The sequence below is a fragment of the Onychostruthus taczanowskii genome, unplaced genomic scaffold (assembly GCF_017590055.1).
Source record: "Onychostruthus taczanowskii isolate IOZ18803 unplaced genomic scaffold, ASM1759005v1 scaffold105, whole genome shotgun sequence".
NCBI lineage: Eukaryota > Metazoa > Chordata > Aves > Passeriformes > Passeridae > Onychostruthus > Onychostruthus taczanowskii.
The window spans coordinates 1,293,185-1,318,559 of NW_024497078.1; the positions used below are offsets into that span (position 1 = coordinate 1,293,185).

Below are 25,375 nucleotides of genomic sequence, written 5' to 3' on the forward strand. Positions count from 1 at the left end.
GTTCAATGTTTCAAGGAAAAGCCCATTTGCAGCTGGGTCAGTCTTACTGGTTGCAAAACTGAAGCAGTTTCATGTCAAGAATGCGATCTGTTCCCACAGAGAACAGTCACAGAATAACTGCAGAGAGCCCCTTCACACAACTCTGGCTTCTTCCCCCTCTATGAGTGCTATTGGGAGGACAATTACAGCAAGAATGACAGAGCTAAATACATTCTGGCAAGCGGCACCAACTTTCAGTAGCTCCCTTAACCTGATACTGCCAGGTGAGCAGCACTTGGAAAATGCTCTCTCACATTGTACATTTTCATAGGTATGCACTATTGAAAAACCCCCAGGGACTCGACATGTCAAAGGATGATTAAGTATCAGTCATACAAAAAACCTACTTTTTCCTTCTGTGAGCGCTTAAAATTACACCTCCTCTTCTTTGACAGAGGTTGAAATTGCCTAGACCTTGCATTAAATAAAGTTATGGTGCTGCAGATCACAACCATGACATTCTATTTAACTGACATGTTTCTTTAATACCCTTAAAGAAGACCTGAGAGAAACCCTGTTTGGAAAAGACAGATCACAAAAGCTGGAAGTAACTCCAAACACATGCTGCTGCTGTAACAAGCAAGGGAGAACAGGCATTCATGATGCACAGCACTGCATCTTGAGTCCTTACATGAGAATATAAAAATAGCCATTTAATTAAGTAAAACTTTAAATATCTACTGTCTTAGACTGCATTTATTTCCTTTGGCTTCAATCAAGATCAGGCTGGGACTAAGTACAATCAGAGATCTGGTGACTGATAGATGCGTATGAAAATTAACATATTTTAAGTGTGAAGGCTGCCTGTACTGTACAACTGCACTTATTTAAATTAAGTGCTCCTTTACTAACTTCAAGAATCATAGAATACCTGAGTTGGAAGGGACACACAAAGACCCCCGAAGCCCAATTCCTGGCCCTGTGCAGGACACAAGAATGACACCATATGCCTGAAAGTGTTGTCCAAACAGCTCTTACACTCCCAGTTGGCGCTGTGAGCTCTTCCCTGGGGAGCCTGTGTCAATGTTCAACCACTCTCTGTCCCTCTGGTGGTTGGGCACCGGAACAAAAAATAACCCAACTCAGCACACTTGATGCTTTTGTCGGAAACGAAAGAGAAAGAAACTTTTTGAACACCAGTGGCTTGCGATGCGCTTGGTCGAAAACTGTGGCAACAGGGGTCGTCTGCTGTAGGGCCTGGGCATTCAAGAAGGCAGCCCTCTCGTTTGTACCTATTGCTGTTCCAACAGCCATAACAAAAGCAGTGAAAAATTCCCAAGAATGAATCCACTTATCTTCTTGGCTACACAGCTTTCCAACTACCACATGACAGCCACCTTCACGCGCTACACGACACATGGGAATGCGGGCGCACCAAATACCATGGAAGGCGGAGAGAAGAGCTGGCTGAGGCGCTCCGAGGTGCCCCAGCACAGGCAGACACGCAGCGCCCAGCAGCAGCTCAGGTCCCCGGCAACCCCGGGGCCGCCGCCCCCCGCGCCGGCGCCCGCAGCCCGCGAGCCGCCCCTCAGCACCCGCAGCCGGGGCCGCGGCCGCCCCGCCCGGGCCCGGCCCCTCACCTCGGCCGCGGCGCACGCAGCCCCGCTCCCGGCGGCGCGGAGCGGAGCGGAGCGGGGCTCACGTGTGGAAGCAGCTGCTGCGGGCGGACCTGGAAGCGGATGAGCGGCCGCGGCGGGTTCCGGCGGAAGGGGCCGGGCGCGGCGCTGGCTGGCGGAGTTTCCGCGCCTTCGCCTGGGTGGCGGGGCGGCCGGCTGCGCTCGGGGAGCTGCGCCCGCCCGTGCCCCGCTCCGCCTCGGGCCATGCTGCTGCCGTCCGACGTGGCCCGGCTGGTGCTGGGTGAGTGAGCCGGGAGGGACGGAGGGATGCACGGGTGAGGCGCGGACCACCGGCCGCGCCGGGAGGGCTCTGCCGGGCATTGTCAGCCGCCCGAGGCGCGGCGGGACGCAGCCGGCTTCGCCCTTGACCCTCGGCAGCGCCTCTTGGTCCCCCAGGCTGGGATTGTCACTGCCGGGGTTTATCCTGGACAGTCCCTGGGCTGGCCCCCGCCGCTCTCCGGCCCGGCCTCTGCCGGGGAGCGAACGCAGCTCGCTCCTGAGGGATTCGGGTGCTGAGGGACCAGGCCGCTCCCCGGCCGTGCCTTGGGCTCGGCTTCTTCAGAAGTCCACGGAAACGTGGTGGTCTCCACGCTGCTGAGCTGCTCAGAGCTGCTGAGCGGTCCTTAAACAGTTCCTGATCACAGGAGGAGTCCAAGGGTGACCTGAAATCCCAGGGAAGGCTGGGATTTTTCTTTCCGGCCGTGTTTTGCTCACTTTTGAGGGTGCACTAAAAGTTCAGGCGTGATCAGAATCTGTGGAAAGCACAGCATAAGTGTGTTCAGTACGCTGGCAGCAGACAGTGAATTTTTAAAATTACTTAATGCTTTGGATTATTTAGGTGCTGCCAAAGGTGAGAGCAAATCGATGGTAAGCAAAAATATGACCCACATATTTCAGTCCCACACATAGTAAGTGCCTATTGGCACAGGTTGCCAAGATTTCCTGGCAGCTTGCCCTGTGAGATTCAGTTTTCAGTTGTTCACAGTTTTTTAAAATTCAATGCCATTGAATCTCTTCTTCAGTGTTCCCCCAGCACAATTTACTTTTAAATACTACCTGACATGCTACTTGCTATTGTCTTGAGAAAAAAAGGCTAGTAAGAGATGCAGTTTTTTAATTACTGTGAAGTAACAGGATTTTTAGAAGCTCCGTGGACTGTAAAAGAAGATTTGAATTCATACAAGTGAGATCTCTCATTGCACTCTTCCAAACAAGGCTGGGGAAGTTACAAGTTTCCAGGTAGAATGCTTATCTGTGTTCTTACCTGAGACTTGCAGACGGAGTACACAACCTTGGCAACATCCTGTGTGCTGAGAATGATCCACCCTATCTTGTGTCTGTTGTGGTGTGGAGCAGGCATCATGCCTGGAGAACCTCTGAGCAACCTAAGGTTGTGGAACAGGATATTCCTTGTAAGCATTTCTGTTCTCTAATAGAGATTCCTCTTCTGTGAGGCATCTCTGAATTTCAGTGGGTAAACAGACTTTCCAGTGCAGCTCTTCCATCTTTCTCCCCCAACCCCCCCACCAAAATCTTTCTGGTGGTATGAAAGTTGGTGAATATTTGTTAAAGAAACAAAACAGAAATGATAAGCTGAGCTCACAAACAGGAAAATGCATAAGAACATTTATCTTTTCCTAATTTGAAGAGTGAATGTGTACTATGAGCAAGACATTTCTTAAGGTAGGACAAAATACTGAATAATTTCCGCACGTTCAAAACATATGTCACCATTTGTGCCTTTAATTTGATTTTGGCAACCTTAGGGACCACATAGTCCTATGTCATTATACAGTGTGTGCACGAGCACTTTGGGCCAGCTGCACAGGCATTTTTAGCCTTTGGAATGCTTTATTACCAGGAAATTGGTGTACGTAAAACGTGCCCGTACGCAAGCATTCAGTCATCCCTTGTGGTACTGTAGTAGTAGGTTCAAGAAAGAAAAATTGCAACTTTTTGTGTGAGTGTTCAGGTAAGTTTGGCTGTAAAAGCAGTCATACCAGCACAGATCAGAGCTCCACCGAGCCTAATACCCCAACTTCCAGCCTGGACAACAGTGAGATATGATCATGTTTACCAGAAATACACATTCAGCCACTTGTGGCTTGAGTTTTTTCTAGAAAAAATGTAGTTGAAAAATTAAATGGGATATTCCTTTCCTTTCTACAGGTACCACTAATGTTTTCTGTCAGATAGGCCTACTCATACATTGTGATTAAATTCACAGTGGTTATTCCCAGGCTGTGTTTAACTTTCAAGTTTGCCTACTTGTTGAAGACTTGAACAAGGCTTGTGTGTTGGAAATACGATTTGTTTTCTTCATCTGTACTCAGATCTGCTGAAAGATAAATTTGTTTTCATTTAAACTTAAAGGGCACATTTTTCTGTAGGCATTCCTGAACTAAGGTGGACCATTTTGGGAGTCCATTGAAACAGATAATGTATATATATCCTGCATAACTAGGCACATGTTTTGTCTTATCCTTAAAACATTCTATGCTGAGCTCTGCTATGAACGAGGAAGAAGAAATGTTCTCTTTGTGGTTCTTTGTTCTGGAATCCTTCATCCATTTCTATCTTTTAGTGTTTAAGGTGTTTGAAGATTAAAGCAGGGTAAAAAGTTTGATTAAAGAAGAATGTATTTGATGAGGAATGCAATTTTGCAAAAGAAAACTTTATCAGTACATTTTCTGTGACAACAACTACTGAGTCTTAGAGTGTAGAGAGCACAATATGCATCTAGTACATCTATCCTAAATGAAAGTTACTGTACAGATTACTTTTCTGTTATTAATTTTTGTACAATGCCAATATTTTTAAGAAATTTTATCCACTGTTGCAGCAGCTGTACAGGTTTTACCTATTTTGAAACAGTACAATGTGTGGAGAATTACTCTTACATAGCAATGCATTTTATTAACAAAATATTGTGGATTTCCATTGAAGTATCAAATAGGGTGGTTCAGCCCATATGAGAGTTTGTTTGTCAGCCTTCTGAACTGAGAACTTTTTATTTTCTTGCGTGTATTAAAGAGAAACCAAAATTTGTTCATATTGCCTCGCTTCCAGTCTTGAATACTTTGTAAATACAGTGGAATTCCAATCTATATTTTTGATACCTATTGAGCAGAAGTAATTAATGAAATAGCAAAATTTTCCATCTGATTTGTTGCAGGCTATTTGCAACAGGAAAATCTTCAAGCTACCTGCCATCAATTCATTCTGGAAAGCTCAGATTTGAAAGAATATGCGGAGCACTGCACAGAAGATGGTTTTATTCCAGCCTGCTTGCTGGTGAGTTTGTATTTGAAAGCAGGAAGTTACATTGTCTTGCATCCATGGAAAACAATATTGGGGATTTCTCAGTTTAACGATTAATTCTCAAATGTTGCTTAAAATGTGTGCTATTTGATTTGTTTGGTGTTTTTTCATCCTGTGATATTAGCAGTTATTTGGTTTCTAGTATTTAAGCTTACTAAGAAACATTTTTAAGTGTGAAACACTTAAACAATGTAAGTGTGAAGTATGCAAATTGAATTTGCAAATTGGTTTCAGCATATTATGCTTAGTCTGCATTACAGCTCTGAGGTTGATTTATGGAAGGGTGTTGTCACACGGGTTTTATTAATTTTAGGGCTGTTTTTTTTAATTTACTGAAGATCACTTTCCTATTCTAGACATGGCAGCCAATAATGTTCCATTTCAGGTATATTGGTAAACATTTAGGTAAGGCACCTCAGATTTATCCAAGTCTACCAAATTATTGACAGAAACTGTGCTCAGCCTCCTCTTTGTTCAGTATCATCTGCATTGTTCTGGGTGAAAGGGGGAATTTTGGGTTACATAAATAGTGTGCAGACACATCTGTAGGTGCATGTGTAGAGCTCTAGAGCATAATTAGATAGTTTACATTTTTAACAAATATACAGAATGGAATTTTTACTATACTGTGCAAATTACAGGGTTTAGGTATTGCTGTGTATCAAACTGTTAGTGTTTACATGTGTGTCCTCTTCATGTTTTCTGTTTCATTCTTCCAGTATATTAGTTAATTTCGCTGTCTGGGATTTTGCCCACAGTATTCAAAACTAGTTGCAGTTTTCAAAACTAGTGGAAGTTTTTTCTGAGGTCCAAGGTGCACCTTGATCCACCTTTCCAAAACAAACTATTGAATTTATTTTATTTACAAGTGTTCAGTCATCTGTACTTCGGTGGTAGGGAGTTGAGAACCAAGCTATGGCCAGCAAAAATTAGAAAACCTAAATGTAGATAGGTTATCCAGATTAATAAATCTTTTTTATAAAAATCATCCTTTTCTCAGTAGAAATGTTTTTCCTATTATTCACATAAAAGTGATATCATAATGTCTAAGACAAAATTCCTACTTCAGCTCAAATACTTGTAATAAAGGGCCATGTTTGTCATGTCTTGTAGAGTTCCCACTAGTAAACGAGAGAGGAAGGTACAGGATAGTGGTAACTTTGAAATTTTAATTATCTTTGTGTCACCTAAAATAACAGGACAAGTAAACATGATAAGAAGGTTAATTCTATGTGACTGTTAAAAATTTTGCTTCAGACAGAGGTTCCTTCACATTTGCATCTTAGTGCATGTTGTTTTCCAACATGATGCATACTCATTAGTCTGTTACTGCTCATCAGTAACAGGCTAATGAATATCATGCTGTTCATCATCTAATTTTCGTGGTTTTATTCCATAATAAAAAAGGTGAGTGAAGGTCAGAGAGCTCTAACTACCAGTGTTGTGCCTTGAGATAGAGCACTTCACATTTTGGGTACATGAGAGGATTTTGTCCTATTGATTGCTCTCTGCCAAGTACAGTCCCTTGTACTGAGGGTCAGCATGGTGTAGACTGCTAAAGAGCTCCTTAACTATGATGTGATACAGCAGATGAAGCAGAAGTTATTAGTGAAGATTCTAAGATCAGTTGGTTTTTTTTCCAGTCGCTGTGTGGAAAAAACTTGACAACTATTCTTAACGAATACGTAGCCATGAAAACAAAAGGTAAGCCTTCAGAATGAGGTGTTGTTTTATTTTTATTTATCTGTGGTGAACTCCTTGAGGAAGAGGTGGATGGTCTTAGAGTAATCCCCCATTTAGGCTACAATTTGAAGGTTACCATGCTACGCAGCCAACAGCCATGACATCTAGTGAGCAAAAGTAATTGGTTATGTTAATTTGCATATGCCAGCAAATGTGAGCATTTTTATATCTCAAAAGCATGGAGATGTAATAAAATGTGCAAAATTTATGGGTTTCTGCTTGTGAAATTATCCTGTTTATTGTTTATACTGTCGGTGCTGGGGAGGATGCAACAGAATGTGAGAAAAATGAAATGCTGTGTCAGGGGAAGTTCAAATTGGATCTTAGGAAAGCGTTCTTCACTGAGAGAGTGGTCAGTCACTGGAGCAGGCTACTCAGGGTCATGGCACTGAGCCCTGTCAAAGTTCAAGGAGAATCTGGACAATGCTTTTAGTCACATGGTTTGGAGTTAGGTAGCCCAGTGAGGGGCAGGGAGTTGGGCTCAATGATCCTCACGGATCCCTTCCAACCTAAGGTATTCTATGATTCCATGAATTAATCAGGAGTCCTATGGTATGAAATATTTCTTGTCTTGCTTTTAAGACTAACTAAAAAAGTTTCAGAACTACTTAATATTTTGTATGAATACTGTAGACATAGCTAGAGCATTTGCTATTTTTGAAATTAGTTATCACTCTTCTGAATGTTGCCAAATCTTACAGTAGGTTTTTGATATCTATTGTATGATTATATTTTAATGGTGCTTGGTATTAAAAATCATACATGGAACATTTCTGAACATTTTTTTCCTTTCACACTAGGTTTGACAGAAATGGTAACTAAGACACAGACGTACTTCCTTCAAAATGCTTTGTACTTGGCATCTTGAAAAACTTAGTAAATTGAACTGTTTACTTATCTTTTCCATCACACTTTTAATGTTCTGTGCTTCAAAAAGACCAAATGTTTTTATGTGTTCGGGTAATATCATAAAATAAACTATTACTATTAAAGGCCTGTCTGCCAGGTTTATGATTTTCAAAGGCACAAAAGTCACTTGGGAGTATGAATACCATTTCCAGAAGTGAGCTGGGGGGCGGGTTAGCATGGGTTAGGTTAGCATGTGTTTGCTGAGGAGTTAACACCATGTGCAAATTCCACCAAGAATTACAGTTGTTAGTTCAGTTTCATCAAGGCTTCTAAACCAGGACTGTATCCATATAAATTAAAATTCTTTAAATTAGGAGTTAGTGCTCCCTAATTAATAGACTGTTAAAAGGCAACTAGGCACCTAAAGTTAGATGAAGTCTGAAACACTCCATAATAATGATTTTGCTTGTGATTTTACTTTTCTCTCAGCATATATCTGTTTTGGGCATCAATTTCTTTTTATGGTTCATTTTAGAAACAACAAATGAAGTTCCAGCAATGATGTCATCTCTGTGGAAAAAATTAGACTATACACTTTCTCAGATCAGGTAATGTAGTTTTGAAATCAAGAAAGTAATATTTCATTCTGAGTCCCTATGTTGACCAACTTCCCTTATCATTGTATGAGAATGGTTTAGCTCTCTGTTTCCTTTGCAAGACAGTGAAAAAGATGGATCTGTTAGAGTTGATAGTTGAGCAGACATGTAAAGATTTTAAGGAGGAGCTAGTAAATAAGGAGGGCATTAGTGTGAGCATGTAGTCTTCCTGTAATAAAGCAATACACTGTGACTCATTTAGAATCTGATACCTTTGTGGTTACTTGGTCAAAAATGAAACAGTAAGCTTCACTTGAAGGATCTGTGACAATTGTTGGAAAGAACGAAAAGAGCAATGTAGCTGAGTGCTTACATTATGCTCCATTCATTTCTGTCACTTGCTTTATTTTTCAGGAGCATGCAGAATTCAGATTTCAGATTTTCTTCTAACCAGAGGAGTAAGTAACTGAGTCAATTCCATGGGATCAGTAGGTTTTATATTAAAATTACCAGTTTTGGCAAAAAATAGGGGCCTTATGCAGCCATCATTAATGCATGTCTGTTCTCTTCAGTGTGGTCAGTGGATTACTGTAATGATCAGGAAAGGAAAACAAAAAAAGCTGAGCTTTTTGCAAGGGGCATAAATTGTCTATCATAGCATTTTCTCTGCTGAAAAAAACTTTTTTGGAAGTTTACATGGTTAAAAGGTTTAAAAACTGCTGCTTCACTCCTGAATCTGCTGACTTAATTTGTGGTTCATAGATGAACTAAAACGTAGCCAGTGTAATTATAATGCAGGTGGATTTCTGTAACGGGAACATAAAAACATATTACAGTCTTGTAGCATTTGTTATATATACAAATATATATCCAACCAAAATACAAAAACATACTTGTTTTATCTAAAGGTGTTTCTTTCATTAAAAAAGCTGAAAATGAGCTACCAATACTTGGTTTACTTAAAAATAAGTTTTTCTTTGTAGTATTTTTACTGTATAAGAAAAGAGAGTGTGAGATACAGATAGTGATTGTTCCCAGATTTGAGATTCACTAGATTGGGTGGTGTTCCATTGTTTAAATATTTCAAATAGATTTTGTGTGAATATCAGCAATTTTTTTTAAATTCCCTTATAATGTGTTTTCATCTTGCCTTTATTTCCAGTACGTACAAGAAGTGGAATTGTAGAAATGAAGAGGCAGAGAATGCTTCAGCAGTCAGCTCCTGCAAACTCAGGACTGTTGTCAGTAGCCCATCAGTCAGGGCAACAGAATTCCTCTTCTTCTGTTGTACCTCCTCAAGTAATTCACAAAACAATAAATCAAAGCATCCCACAGACAAGACTGAGTACACTGTTTGTGAACCAGTCACAAGCTCAAGAAAACAAGATCAACAGTAAGTTGCAAAAATTTTTAAACGTTATTTTTCTGTGAAAAATCTGTGGCTATCAATGGAAGTTTTTTAAAATCAGGGCTAATCATCTTCCACCAAAAAGTTCCAGAAAATTCATGCTTTGTTCCCCAGCTCTCCAGATTGGTTCAGGTGATTAAAAGAAAATAAGTGCCCAGAAGAGAGATGGCTCTTGCATACTTGCTTGCCAATGTGAGTTCAGAGATCAGAAGTGGATTAATTTGTGGTTATTCTGTTCTGGGTTCTCACCCTCACTCAAACAACTTGTTTCATCAGATAGGGATGATCGACATTAAGGGGATGTCTATTTCAGGATATGTTTAAAAGGACTGTCCTCATTTCCATGGTACTACCAAATTCTTTTGTATGACTTTCCAGGAATTGATTGGAACATGGTAAGCAATGTGTAGATTTCATAGTGCTTTAACAATGTCACTTGAAAAGGTATTGGAATCATGACTTCTTTTTTTTTTTTTTTTGTTTGTTTGTTTGTTTGTTTGCTTCCCTCTATAAAGCAGGAGGTCTCATACACATTCAAGTTCCAACATCACAAGAACGAAAACTTCATTCAAACTTGCTTTCTCCAGGAAGGCGAAAAAGGTGAACGGGAATGTGGGTTTGATTTGTGGTGGTTTTTGTTGTTAAATTGTTTAGAAATTAGACAGTATTCTAACCCTTAGTGCAAATTTACTTCAGTGGTGGAGTGTTTCAAATGCAAGATCTGTTGAGGGGGCCAGTGTTTTATGTTTCACAAAGGAAAGGGACGTCAAAGAGCTTAACAGTAGACTGATAGGACTCATGTTTCTGTGTGTACACTCGGTCTTTACTCAACTGTTAGACTTAGGCAAATAATCTTAGAGCTGAGACTTGGTATTTCTTCCAAAATGTGCTTTTCAATTATGAAAATTCTTAATTGATAAAAATGTGCATGTAACTTTGTAAAACTACTGATTTGAATAAATTTTGTCAGAAAAATGTTAATATTTGCACTAGAAGTTGTGTGAAAAACTTCTCTTACACTAGTTTTGCATATTTTATTCTCTGATTCAAATGTCCATTTTTCCCCAAATCTTTCCTAATCTGTCTTGATTTTTTTAAATGTAATTTTAGTGCCCCTGCTGGTTGATGTTTTCAGAAAAGCCTACGCTGTCTCCTATAAAACACTATTTTTCCTGTTTTCTTATTTGAGAATAAGTGCTCCTTGAGAAGTCTTTGTTTTCAGTGGTAATGCCCAAATCTGATTGTGAGTTGCAGTTAATTAGGATCCATTAACTGATACCACCAGTTAAGTAACATGTAGTGGAGGGGCAGTAAATGCTGAATAGTGAGCATGGAATTCAGTTTGCCATTGAGCTGTTTACCTACAATCTCTAAATTTATAACTTCTGTAAAAGCAGACACAATAGATGCATAAGAGATAACAAAACAGGTACCAGCTTTTACTACATCTTCAATATGTACTTAATTTTCTGGTGATTAAGGTCTTTTGTTTGCTAAAAAGAAAGAGAAGCACTTGATTTACTCACCATTATGTCTACTGTTTGCAATTTTCTCATAAACTCTGTCATAAATTTCTTGGAATGTTCCAGTGACTCTCAGAAGAGGAAAAGTGTTGCAACATCTGGAACTCTTTCAGCAGCTAGAAGTTCTCAAGACTCTGAAGAAGCAGTAGTGGAAAAAGAAAGTGAGCCCCTAGAAGAATTAATTGATGGTAACTTCCCAGTGAGTATATGCCTACAGAAGGTATTCACACTTAAGAAACAAAGTCAAACTCAAGAGAACTAGTCTTTAACATGTTCTTCCTCCTGGTTTTTACAGAAATTACCTTTACAAGATAAATGTATTGGTTTGTATTTGAACTAGCTCTTGTGTATTAAATTCATAAAGTTGACATGGCTACGTAGAGTTTTGTTTTTCTCGGTTTATTTACTTTGCTAAGATACCTTTAGGTTGTCAGAACATAGTAATTCTTCAGAGAAGAAACCAGAAGGCACAATAAGCCCTGCTGTACTTTAGGAGAGTAGAAGTACAGGAATGTTTTGGGTTGATTTTCATAGCAATGTAGTGCAGTCACAGATGACTCTCTGTTATAAAAGTCTTCTCTCTTTGAATTGATTTTTTAATTATTTTTTACTGGTTAGTCAGAAATTCATGCTCCTTTTCTAGTGATGTTAAAAATAGAAACCTGACCACTTCAAAACTGTTTTCCAGCAACTGGTTATTGAAAATGCCAGAGAAAAAATCTTGAGCAACAAATCTCTTCAGGAGAAGCTCGCTGAAAACATTAACAAAATCCTGGGGAGGTAATAAAAGGAACCTTTAAACTTAATATGTATTCTTATTTTATTTATTTTTGAGTTTTGAACTAATGATGTATGTGTTGCAGTGATGGCAGTGTTGCTCAGGCCCCTAAACAGACAGACAGTGGTCCCACAGAACAGGAGACTTCAATTGATGAAATCCTTGGACTTCAGGTAGGTGTAGATTGCCCTGTTCACATTGTTTTTAGGACCAGGCATGTGAGAATGATGGAACTAATGCTGAACTTCTGACATCTGAGAATATTCTCTCCTCTTCCTATCCTTTCTTTTTTGTTTCTGTTTGCCAGCACAGCTGATTCTCCCTGATGCTCCCCTCTGTGCAGGGGCAGCTCCACAGCTTCCCTTGCAGAGGTTTGACCTCTGACCTTGTGTGGTGCAGGGCAGGTTCGAGCAGCTGAGCTGGCAGAGCAGTGGCATTCTGCAGGAGCTCACTTTGTGCCAGTTTAGCATTCTGAATTCATTCCCAGTGCCTTTCCAAGGCAGCATTAGCATGCAGCCGGGTTGAAGCCAAGGAAGTGGAATTACTTCTGGCAGTAATTAGCTGGTAGCCCTACACTCAGACTGGGCTTAAGAACTCTGTCCCAGGCACCAGCTGCCTGCTTCTCCCTTAATCTTTCATATCAGTAATTGGCTACCAGCTTCTGACTGGGGATATAATCAATAGCCTTAGAGAAGAAAAAAAGTATTTAAAATGCCTTGCTGTCTCCAAAGACATTTAATCTGATCTGATTTTGTGATTTGCTCCAAGATAAGCATGGATCATTTAGTGCAGCAAGAGCAATTATTTTTGGAGCCTAAATAATGATGCTTTTTCTTCCAATTTATTATTTTCTTGCTTTTGGAGGAAATGTGTGTTCTGCTTCTACAAACTCAACATAATTACAGTGTTCTCCCTTAATTTTTCTGAAAGTCTCCAGCTGGCAATCACAGAATTAAAAAGGACTTATAATGAGGGAAATTTCACAGCCCTCATGAGAAAGACAGGAGAGTAGAGGCAGTTTCCTGTTTATGAAGTAGAGGTGTCTGGTTTATAAATGCTATTCTTCTGTTGCTTGGTGATTTTAGGTCGGTTGTTGTCAAAATACAGAGCTAAAAAGCTGTATTCCATTCTTCTGAGCAGAAATAAAGCAGCTTCTTGGTTTGGTTGGAGTTGCTGAGACAAAATCAAGAATATAAGATGGAATATCCACACTTAAAGGTGGAGGTAGATAGCAAAAAAGGTGGATATATATATCAAAGGTTGGTGAGTGCTTAGAGGGTCTCCAGAAAGGCAGGAGAAACTTTGTATTTAATCGCTTGAGTATGTACCGGATACTCATTTTATTCCTGGGCTGCCACAGAACAAGAATCAGGAGCCTTCCCACACTGTCCCATGTAGCCATGATTTCCAAAATGCCTTCCACAATGAAGCAGTTGGAGGCTGTATTATAGAACATGTAATGAGTATATGAAATAAAACTTTCATTTACCTAGTGTTGGCTTCTAGATATATAGAATATTCAAACCAAAGAAATTAGGATTAATTTGGGGATTTTTTTTTACCAGTAGTTTCCTTGTACAGGCTCACAGCATCCATACCACATAAGCGTAAGCTGGTGCATAAGCTTCCAGTGTAGCCTGAGATTAAGTCTTCCTTTTTGGTTAGTGCTGGCCATTATGTGGAGAATACTCCAGTACACACGTAGTGGGGGTGATGTCTGACAGACACATTTGGGTTTTGAAGAACCTTATTTCTTCAACTTCAATCACTAAGATTTTTTAAATTTGTGGCAGAAATGTTCCCAGCATTAGTCTTTTTGTTTCTGTGCTGAGCAGAAATAATAGAACTAAAAAGTCAGAAAAGAAAACCCTTCTTGTCTGTTTTTCTTTTTAGGTTATGGAAGTAACTAACAGTTCTGTATATCATGTCTTTTCTCAGGGTGAAATTCATATGTCAGAAGAGGCTATCCAGGACATTCTGGAGCAGACAGAGTCAGATCCAGCTTTCCAGGCTCTGTTTGACTGGTTTGATTATGGTAGGCTACATTGTACTCAGTTATACTGTTACTGTAAAGCATCCTGAATGATGAGCTTTCCCAAGCATTGCTTGACAAAGCAAAAGAATTCAGCAGGCCTCTTGCAAGGGAAATGACATTGGTATGCCTTAATACAGAATTAGATTCTTAGATACATTTATATACAGCTATAAAATACAGCATTTTTCTGTGGCTGATGTTCTGGGTTTGTGCTGGCTCTGTGATTGTTTTATTGCTGTTATTTTAGACATTCCAGCTCTGAAGGATGATAGTTTATACTTGTTTGCTGTTGTAAAATTTTCAGGGGTATCCTCACATGAACTATAAGGAGATCTTTACATTGTGGTCCATTTAAAAGGTAGTGATGACATGTGTAGAAAATTACATATTTAACCATTCTTCATGCTTTATTTTGAAAACAGGAAAGAGCAAGGTAAACAAGAACCTACCTGCTGGTATTTCTGGTCGGAGTGGAGTAGAGAATGAAGTCCTGGTGGCTGAGGATAGCCTGGAAACATTTGGAAGTTCTTTAGGAACAGAAGAAACTAACAGATGTACGTGGGTTTTTTTTCCTCTAAAATTTCTCTGTTAACTTTTCATTATGAAAATATTTTCAGACAATTTGTACATTGTAGAATTTTATTTTTTCACTGGTAATATCCCTGTGGACATTTACATTGTGTGAACATACAGATACACCTGGCCTGTTACAAAGTTTCAATCTATTAAATTTAACAGTAGTCCCATCAGTGTATTTTAAAATTGTACTTGATAAGCTCCTTAATGCAAGCAGACTATCAATAAATGGATACCTTGCAGTATCCATTGGGGAGCACATAAAGAGAATATTTTACATCTAACCATATTAATCTTTTATCTCTATTCTATAATGTATCTGTTAATTAATACACAAAAAGAGTCTTACTCTGGACAAAGGGAATGTTAGTCTGTCTCCACCATTCTTAAAAATAGTCCATGAGTAGCAGGTATTTAGTGAAAGTATATGAGAAGTAGTGCCAAGAGGTTTTTATCACGAGATAGATTTTGTGCTTCTGGAAATCTGATGTAGTGACCAGAGATATTTACACGTTATGTGTGTACTTAGTAATGTACAAACTGATTTTCCAGATTATCTAGTGTACGTGCATTTTTTGTATGTATTCCCCTCAACTTGAATGTAAGGATGAGTAATATTATTGCCACTTAGTTTCATGGGAAATAGTTTTCCATTGAACTGATAGGTATTTCTTAAATGCTCTTAAAAGGATCATCTGTTCTCATAATTATGGAACTGGTTAATTCTGTCTTTTACAGGTGATAATTCTACAGAACCACTATCCTGTAAAGGCTTTCAGTTAGGAGAAGAATCATGTGCCTTGAAGACCAGCATTAATGATGATGATACGGCTCAGAAGAATCCAGCCAGTGAAGAGCTGCATGGAAACTGTAGACCAAAGAAGCAGACTGAAGTACTTACAGCCATTACCCCTGAACATATTAGAGAGCTTGAAATTGCTTTTGATTCAGTGTCTGATTTGACCGAACCTAACAAGAGACCAAGTTCTGATAACAAGTGTAACGAACAGTGTGCAGATACTTACATCACAAAAGAGTCGTCTACATTAGTATCTGAAAGGGAGAGTGCTATGGAAATTGAAAAAGGCCCACAAAATGATAGTTCTCAAAGTAGTCCTAATTTAGAATATGTTCATTCTGGTACTGCACAGATTCCTTTGATTTCAGTGGCAGAGGATACTATAGCTGGTGAAAACAAAACTGATTCAGGAAGTAAATGTCCGTTGTTGCCAGATACATCACTGTCTGAAAAAAGACATCCTGGAAGCCCTTCTGATGGGAGCCCTGGCCACAGTGCACTGCTGAGAAAAAGCAACTCATCCATTTCTAGCCCATTGGCAGAGGCAGGAAAAGAGCAGACTGTAACCAGTGATCCAGCTGCCTTGCCTGGCGTTTCACAGGAGAGCTCCAGCCACCCCTCCAACCATCAGGACCAGAGCACACAGGCAGACTGTGCTGCGGGATCTGCAGTGGACATCACAGATCTTGACAAAACAGAGTTGCAGCTTGAAGTTGTTGATACTTCTAACAAAACTTACTCAAATGATCAGCATACACTTGATAAGCCTTGTAAGAACGACTTTAACCTCCCTTCAGAACTGCCAAACACAGAAGGTACACAAGGAGAGATGCAAGAACCTTCATCTTCTACAAAAGTAGACACTGATAATTTATATTTCTCGTCTGGTAATAATGCATGTACAGACATTTCTGTAGTATCCACTGAAAACAATCTTACTACCTCTGAAATATGTCACTCTCCTCTCCCTGAAACTGCATCCTCAGCAGAGGAGTCAGGTACTGAGGCCAAAAGTATAAGCAGTGTATCTTCCAGTAGTCAACCGATGGATGTTGATCCTTCTAATATAATGTCCCTCAAGATCATCATCAGTGATGATCCGTTTATTGCATCAGACACAGAGCTAAATAATGCTGTTTCCAGCATCACAGGAGAAAATTTGCCTACTATAATATTGTCATCTCCAGCCAAATCCCCAACCAAAACTGCAGGCCTGCCCAAATGTCTGACTTCAGAAGACACAGAAAAAAATGTGGATTCAGCTCTGGCAGAGCAGAATCTTCTTGTGCTTAGACCTAAGGATCCTGTGGTCACCTCGGTTAACACTGCGAATGAAGAGTGCGCTGGTTTTTCAGTTGCAAGTTCAACTCATCTTTCCAATGAAGGGGGATTTATACAGTTGATGCCAGCCACAAGCACAGCTTTTGGGAACTCAAGCAACCTTTACATAGCCACGTGTATGACTGATCCAACAACCTTGGGTGCAGCTGTAACACCATCAAATGTAGTTGTATTGCCTGGCAGTTCTATGCCACTGGCCTCCCAAGCTCCAGCTGTACAACAGTTGCGGACTCCTCCCAGATCCAGCAATACATTTCCAGCAAACCAGACTGTCTCCCCAAACTTCCCACAGGGTAATCTCATTATTAGGAAATTACTGTAAATGTGGTGTTTATATGGTGGTCTTCTTATTTTTGTTTGTCCCCTAAGTGCATTAAAAGTAAACAATTTTTAAACTGCATTGTCTGCCACTTGAAACTATCCAACAGTTTCTTTTTTTTTAGTATATTAGTTGCTAGCAGAAATGAAATAAAACTGCAAGCAGTCATTGATCAGGCTGCTTTGAATAAAAAAAGCCTCGTATTTCAGAAGCTTAACTGATATAATTTTAGCAGCATTAGATGTAGGAAGCATATTTTGATTTACACTGGAAAGGATTCTATTACTTTGGCTAAATAAAACAGGTTTTTATTTTAATAAGATTCCTGTTATAAATGGAATGCTTTGTGTTATAGATATCCATATTTCATCCATATTTCATGTAGATAACTGGGCAGATGTATCTAGTCCTTCCCAAATCACTTCCTCGGTTTTGTTTCATATATCAAAACCTAGTCTGCATTAGAAGTACATTTAAGTAAATATGAAAGTATAACATTGTTTCTTTCCATGATTTATAATCCGTACAAGCATTTTTATTATTACAGCAATAAAAATTTTTAGTGCTTTTTGAAGTGAAAAAAACAGCTATAAACCAGCTGTAATCACCACATTTAGATTTCTTTCACCACATTTAGATTTTTTTCAAAAACTATGAACTTTTTTGCAGTTACCTTTGAATTTCTGTGTGTAGTCATTTCATTGAGGTCAGAGACCAGTACATGCAAGGTCTTAGGGTGACAGCCTTTTCTGCCATTAGTATTTCTTTATGCGACTCTGACCTTCAATACTTCTGTCATAGAGAGAGGAACAGTTTCCTTTCACTTTTGAAAATATTCTTCCACTTTTCAATTAATGTGCTAGGATAGTTTCCATATTTTCTAGTTCCCATATATCTGGCAGTTAAATAAGATACTTAATGTTACATTTACTGGTTTTTATAAATCACTTTAAATTAAAGTTTAAATGTTGAGATTTATCATGCTTTATTTGGAGCTACCTCTTAAAAAGGAAAACAGACTTTAACTAAGGAATTCCTTATAAACTAAAAACAAAACTGGTGCTTACCCTTTTTTCTAGTAGTGAACTATAGCAAAGGACAGAAGTTTTTCTAAAAATCTGGAGCTTTTCTTGCCACAGGTTTTCTTGCCATACATAATTTTAAGAAGCTTTTCTTTTAACTGAAGTATTTTTAGTTTCTGTACAATCTAAACACTTTGGTATTTTTTAGGTTCTGCCATTATAATTGCATCTCCAGTGCAGCCAGTTTTGCAAGGAATGGTGGGAATGATACCTCTCTCCGTAGTAGGACAGAATGGAAATACGTTCTCAGCACCTGCCTGCCAGGTAGCACATCACAAATAAAGATTTTCAGGATTAAAGCTGCAGTGATAAGAAGTACTTTGGTAAAATGTAATAGAATATTTTGATTTTTTCAAGGTTCTTCACATGCCTGTGGCTAATCCAATGTGCAACGGAAGTGTCCCAAAGCTTCCCATCCCTCCTAAATCACAGAAGATTCCTGGAGCAAGAAACAGGAATACTACAGGTGCCTGCCTTGCGTTCTTGAGAGGTGCAGAAGAAAAGCAGAGGGTTCTAAGTCAGTTCCAAGTAAAAAAAGTTTTATAAATATCTCTGCTTCTATTCCTGGCAGCTGCTGGGCTGTCTCGAGAGTGGTCTGTACCTGCAGTTAGTGACTCCTGTTAGGTCACTTTACAAACAACTTCCAGCGTATAACATAATTCCAGTTTTTGCATCAAGCTTATTACCAAAATGTAATGTTTCAAGGCTCTCATGCAGTTTTAAAAGTTTACTTTTCTTTATGTTTCTGGTTATTTTTCATCTTGTTGGTTTTAAGTAGTTTACACCTGCCATTGGAATCAAGCCACATAGTAATGAAGATATTAGAAGAGTCAGAAGTTCTAAAAATTTATTAAGGAAGAATATTTATTAGAAGTGTTGCATGTTTATATAAAAAATGCACTCTGCTGTCTGTTTTCCTTTTGCCCTTTCAGGCATATGCTTCTGTATATTCTTTTCATTGAGACCTTGCTTTAAATTGTTAATTGTGACAAGACTGGAGTTATGTTCCTATCTCAGTGTTGGAAAAGGGTAAAGAAAAATAATTGAAAATAGAAACATTGAATTATAAGGACAACTTGTGCTTTAGCCTATCTGCCTTTTTAAAAAAGACTAGGTTTGCACATAAAAATGAAAATAAAATGAAATTTCAAATTAAGATAAAAGCTCGGATTGTATAGTAGCTTGCATTCTGGTTTGCTGATGGATAGCTGAAAGTTCCTTCTATCTGGAAATCCCCACTGTGCATTTTTAAGTTCAGGATAGTTTGTTTTGTCTTGCCAGGGCTGTGTATTATCTAAGTGTAGACAGCAAGCTTCTCCTTTGTTCTTAGTTGGGAACCTTTACTAGTCTACTAATTAGTAAAGTTTAAAGTTATGAAATACTGCAGAGTTTGTTGCTGGGTTTTGCTTTATTGGTTCTCTGTCAGGTGAAATGTCACTGTACTGAAACTGTGAAATTATTTACCTGTTATTCATTAATATTTCATCTATTGTTCCAGGAAAATTGGTACCAAATGTAGCTGAGCCTTTGAACCATGCAAATCCATGGACACAGAGGTCAGTAGTGCTAAGTATTGAAACTGGCTTTCTTTTTCCTGTTGTGAATTTCTTCATCCAGTACTGGTGAAGAGAGGAGCTTTTTTTAGTAGCAGCAGAAGCAGTACCCCCTTTCCTGCTGCCTGTCTGCTAGGAGTATTGATACAGATGTGTGCTGGGACTGCTGCAGCCTGTGCTAGAATTGTCTTGTCACTGTTATTGTGTTAATTTTGTATGGCTTTGTCTTCATTGTCTCCTGTCTCAATTGTTTGAGTGGAGTCTAAGCTAGGAGAATTGCCTGTTACATTTACTGTGAGGTTTAAACGACTAAAACCTTTGTTTTTTTCTTTTCACATGAGTGGCACCCATGGTTTTGTAGTGTAGTCTCACTCCCTTTACCATTTTCTGACCCAGATCCAGCAGAGTTTATTAGATTGGGTTCTGCATCTGTGTTCCAGCTGTGTAGATTAGAACTCTGCTTGGTCATTTAAATAGTGAGAACTGAGTGCAGAGATGGTGAGGACAAGAGCATGCTAACTTTGTTGACGAGCATAACTAAATTTCTTGGGGTAGGTACTACTTTTCTGTTGGGCAAATGAGAGAAAGAAGCAAGACTGCAGTAGTAACTCTCCTCTCCATTAATGGACTTCTGAAAGAAAAGGATGTTGGAATGAGCAAAAGAGTGTAGGAGGAGATCAGAAGTTCAGTTTAAATATAAGAGGTGAAATACTTTTAAAAGTATGTGCTTAGTTTTTAAAGTATGTGCTAGGGTTTTTTTAATTGGAAAACTAGCACATACTTTAAAAAAAAACTACCCATTTAGAGCTCACTTAAAATGTTGGAAAAGTGGAGACAAAACAGGACCATTAAAGTCAACCTATTAAAAAATCCCAACCATACATCAAGTTATACCATATACATGCACACAAAAAGTACTGATTTTTTTAAAAAACACAGAAGCAAGATCTTGGATCATACCACTTCGGTAAGTCAGCTTTCTGTTATCTTTAATTGATCTCTAGATGTATGTTTTGCGTAGCAAAGACAGCAAAATCTTCCCTGCAAAGATGTGTAATTTCTTTCTTACCCTTTCTACCCTCGGTCTCATCTCAAATTTCATGGAAGTAAAACAAACTGCTACCACTCAGACCTTTTCTGCCATTTCAAAGGTGCCAAAGTTGGCATCCCAAAACCTTGACTTTTCCTCTTAGAAATCATAGAGGCTTATGTGCAGGGAGAGAGCCATACAGGCATAGATGAGTGATGCCAAAGGTTCTCTTGGAAATGCAGCATAAGCCAGGAAGAGGGCACAGACAGAACAGTGGTATGAGCTGACACAGCAGGAGCATTTTTCTTTCCACAGTGCACTGGTGACTTTTTCACAGGATGGGGCTGGTTGTCAGGTGGAGACCATGCCCCAGGGAGTTTGGATGCTCTTGTCCAGATGCCCACTGTTCTCTTGCTCAGTGTCCCACCATGCACAGCAAGTGCATAGCAAGAGTACAAGGCACACATGTGATTACATTGTCCAGTATATTCTGGCAGTCTCTTAGGAATTTCAGCTCCAAGATTCCAGAGCCGTAAGTAGTATTCTGGGATGGACTGTCCTGTCATGAATGCACTCAGTTTCTTTTTGAAGTCAAGTAAGCTACCAGCATCCACAAATATCCCAAGGTAAAGAAGTTCCCAGGTTTAGTTATGTATACTGTCCAGACCTCCCTGTGTTGTGTTTTGAACCTAACAGCAGTGTTATTTCATGCCCTTAGTTTTTTTACTGGAAGGTGCAGCAGATAGTGTCCTTTTTGTGAGCTTTCTTCAGAGCTCTGTTGCATTTCCCCTCAGTGATGTCTCTTCCCAGGCTGAAGAGCCCCAGCCTACCTAATTGTTCAGTGTACAGACTGTTTCTTACCTTTTTGCTAAGAAAGCCTTCTCTGAGCTTTCTGCAGTTGTCATTCCTTACTCTTGGTCTTTGTGTATTGATAAAATACTTGTATTTAGGATGGAGAGAGCTTTTTAGAGGGATGGGTGGGGACTTCCAGCCAGGTGAAATTAACTTACCTAGTAAGAATAAACATTAAATGTTTTCATCTTGTTTTCAGGGCTGGAAATTATGACAAGCTTACCAGTGCAGAACCAGGAAAGAAAGTGGAAGAGAATTTACCTGTTGCACCAGCAGAGAGCACAAGCTCAAATTCAAGACAGAGTGAGAGTCACAGGAGAGTGCTTTGCTTTGATAATGTCCTGCCCGCTCCAGGAGGAAGCACCCAAATTCAGGCTCCTAAGAGTTCATCCCAGAAAGAAAGAAACGAAAGCCCTTTATTTGCTGTTGACTCTGCATCCTCCTCTGCTAAGGCACAGGTACCAAAGAGAGACAAAGACAAAACATTGCCCAGAATTCTGTGTAGGCCAGAAGTCAGTAGCAACAGAGGCACATCTGCAAAGGAGGCACAGCCCGAGCGGAAGGTGGCAACCGCAGGGCTGTCATTAGATCCCTTCCACAAGACAACAGCAAACAAGGAAAATGAGCTACGGAGGGATACTGATGAAAAGCAGAAGAACCAGGACACCGCCAAACTCTCAAACGGCCAACAGAGCGTTGCCTTATGGAATGAGAAGACAGTTGCTTCGGTACAAGAGCTGAACAAAAAGCAGGGGTCGCTGTCAAATGGGGCTGGCAGCGGCAAATCATCGGTGTCTGTGTCTTTGTCCTCGAAGGAGCCGAAGCGAGAACCTGCTAAAGCTTCCGGCCAAGGCCTCGGCCTGTCCAGCCCGTTTGGAAAACAGTGTGTGGAGATGCTGCAGGACATTCAGTGGCAAAGCCCCGCCGGGAAGACCGTGGAGAACGGAGAGCTGCCGGTGCCCCGGACGCCGTCTGGCGTTGGGGACAGGCACGCGGATGACACCACGGACAGCGTCCGCACGCCGACCTGCCGGCGCTTCTCCGAGGACAGCACCACGCCCCGCATCATGGTGCCCCCCGCCACGCCCGACCTGCCCGCCTGCAGCCCCGCCAGCGAGACGGGCAGCGAGAACAGCGTCAGCATGGCCGCACACACCCTCATGATCCTGTCGCGGGCGGCCATCGCAAGGACTAGCACTGCAACCCCCCTCAAGGACAACACCCAGCAGTTCAGGGCTTTGAGGAGCACCGTGAAGAAAAGGAAGTTGGAGGACTTAAATGAGGGGGAGAGAAATTCCCGTTCTGCAAACAGAAAAGAGCTTCAGAGCTCTCCAACACCATCCAAAAAAAAGAAAATCAAGGCAAGTACAAACATTTACTTTTTCTAATGAATTTTCGAAATATGTATTAGGTATCTCCGTGTATACTGTCTGTAATGGAATGCTTCAGAGATGCTAGTGCAAAATTCCTGATACCCTATTTAGATTAGCCAGTTTTCCAACTTCGCCTCTTGAGTGTACTCTGAGCTAAGCTTTCTTAAGATTGTTTTAGTCTTCAGATACATATGAGTAACTCCTACTCACTCTAAATAGGCACCAATGACAATTACATTATTTCTCCTACAACTGAATGAGTTCCTAAATTCCAAGTTTTTGGGTGGAATGTAAGAATTAAGCCAAACTCAAAGCAGGCCTTGTAGCCATGATATTATGGAAAATCCTTTGCTGGGATGTCTCCACACACGGAGAGGAATCATCAACAAGGCCTTACTAGAATTCAGGCTGCTCTTGCATCCTTGTTTAGTACCGTTAGTGAAACTCCCAGTCTCTGTAGCATGCAGCACTGCAGCACTGCGCCTTTGACTTGAGGATTTAAAGGCAAGTAGCCAAGGTGTAAGACACAAAAAGGTGTCTTTGGATGTAAATAACCAAAAAGGAGTATAACTTTGTCATTCCCATAGTTAGTTTTAGCATGCTCCGGAAACACTGAGACTGGAAAATGCTCAATTCCATGGAGCAGGGCACATGGCAGTGTCTGAGTTCTGGGGCAGATTTGTGCAGGAACAGAGAAAAGGTGAATGGAAGGATGAGGAAGAAAAGAATGCTTGCAGACTCTTCAGTTCCCCCAGGTTCTTTGTATTTAACGCAGTTGTTATTTTCCTCTCCTACAGAAAAAGAAGCTCCCAAATTCTTTTCCAGCAGGAATGGATGTGGACAAGTTCTTGTTGTCTTTGCATTACGATGAATGAACAGAAAGAAGTTGAAGTGAGGCCATCTGAAGCTCAGTGGAGCACTGCTGAGGTTTTGCATGGGAAGAGAAGTTAACTCTAAAGGGCAGGTTGCACTTTCAGTGCACTGAAGTTTCACTTTATAGCAAAGTCGTGCTGATTCTGAAGCAGGTTGCAAAGTGTAAATATCATTGAGTTGGTATATGTTTATTTTTGAAAAAGCACTTGCATAATTACAGAGCCATTTAAATTGCAAAACTGTAAATTTGTGTAAATGAAATGTAAGAAAGATTGTACATTTCCTGTTAGACCACGTTGTCTGTGTTCTGCTGCTTTCTCTACTTACCCCTTTGAAGCGCTCAGCCAGTCTGTGAAAAGGTGGTGTTTGTCACTCACCACTCTAAGATGAGGCAGCTACCTTGGCCACTTCTCATTGTTTTGTTTACTCTGAAAGGGACTTAAATATTCAGCTCTAACTGGCTTGTGCTCACACAATTTCTTGTTTCTTAACTGTCAAGCCCATGTTGTAAGGCTTTGAACGAAATAACAAAAATACCAATAGCTGAACATAAGGCCAGTAAAACTTCAAAAAGCATTTCTCATCTGGTGGAGCTTTTCCCAGCCAGTCATTCCAACAGGAACTTTAATTTGGACAGGCCTTCTCTCTTTACAGTATTTGCTGCTGAATGTCATTCAAATGCAAAAGCTGTTTTTAAGCAACATATTTTTATGTGGTGTCGTGACTCAGTATGAACACTTAACTGAAGCAACAGCTAAACAAGAATGACAGTGTGTGCTAATGCAAAAGCCAATTCCCTCACCTTTCATTTGTACTGCTGAGAAGTTACACTATCTAACTCTTAAATTTTTAGCCAGACATGGTAAAATTTGCATCTGATTTTTCTGTTTAACATAGAGGTTGTCATAGCTATTATATAAACTCTCTCCAAAAGGGGTGCAGGAGGAGCTCAGCCTACATTTTGCTGAATGAGCACACCTTGCTCCAAAACTACAGAATTTTCTTTACTGGTATTTCTTCTTGTTCTCAAATTGTTGACATCTTAAAAAAAAAAAAAAGTTTGCAAGTTTTCTTGTAAGAGATCTGTACAGCAACAGGGCAATGTTTCAGATACAATACAAGGATTCCTAAGGAACCAAGATTATGCAGTAGATGTTTATATTAAACCCATCCAGTAACTAAATACTGCATAGCATTTACAGCTTGAATAAATATTTTTGTTTTAATAAAAAGTTGTGTGTCTTGCTTAATGTTTTTAAGTTCACTAAGGAGCTTTGCAGATACTGAATAGAAAAGTCCTGTTGGTCAGTGGTTTTTGAAGACAAAGAGTCCAATATTAAAGACTGAGTTCTAACACTAATTGTCAGAGGGACTAGGGCAGGCAAGCACAAAAAATTGTGCTAAGCATAAAATGCTTGATAGTGATGGTGACACTTAAAATCAATTTGTTGTTTGAGACCGAAGGTAACTCTTGCCTGGGCCATCCACTACCCACCATTTCAGGCACTCTGGTTCTAACTATGTGAATTATCCACTCACTTTCATAGGAAAAAAAGTATCTTCAGTACCAAGCTGCTGTCATACTGCAAATAATTTTTAGGAGAAAACAACCATTTCCAGTAGCAGCACTATGTGAGTTACCAAGCGAATTCTTTTTCAAGGGCCTTTA

General features: G+C 39.9%; 2 protein-coding genes across 4 annotated transcripts in view; one reads left to right on the plus strand and one right to left on the minus strand.

Annotated features, from left to right (window-relative positions):
- Positions 1-973, minus strand: part of ATM (ATM serine/threonine kinase) — a 56,421-nt gene extending 55,448 nt beyond the window's left edge. Inside the window, exon 1 of the mRNA XM_041414596.1 lies at positions 911-973. The gene's annotated coding sequence lies outside the window, so the exon portion shown is untranslated. The remainder of the gene's footprint in view (positions 1-910) is intronic.
- A 789-nt stretch (positions 974-1,762) lies between these two features.
- LOC121341114 (protein NPAT) lies at positions 1,763-25,316 on the plus strand. Of its 3 annotated transcripts, none has more exons than XM_041414364.1 (18): positions 1,763-1,896; positions 4,831-4,949; positions 6,620-6,680; positions 8,104-8,176; positions 8,579-8,622; positions 9,327-9,557; positions 10,088-10,172; positions 11,162-11,294; positions 11,784-11,875; positions 11,959-12,046; positions 13,812-13,908; positions 14,331-14,462; positions 15,223-16,917; positions 18,174-18,289; positions 18,383-18,542; positions 19,524-19,581; positions 21,660-22,821; positions 23,631-25,316. In XM_041414364.1, exons 1-18 carry the CDS (start codon positions 1,860-1,862, stop codon positions 23,706-23,708), a joined length of 4,461 nt encoding a protein of 1,486 aa, XP_041270298.1. In that variant the 5' UTR covers positions 1,763-1,859; the 3' UTR covers positions 23,709-25,316. The 3 variants fall into 3 exon arrangements, with proteins under 3 accessions (XP_041270298.1, XP_041270307.1, XP_041270316.1); XM_041414373.1 differs by having other exon boundaries at positions 18,383-18,491; XM_041414382.1 differs by lacking the exons at positions 1,763-1,896; positions 4,831-4,949; positions 6,620-6,680; ... (2 more) ...; positions 9,327-9,557; positions 10,088-10,172 and having other exon boundaries at positions 11,163-11,283.
- The last annotated feature ends 59 nt before the right edge of the window (positions 25,317-25,375 follow it).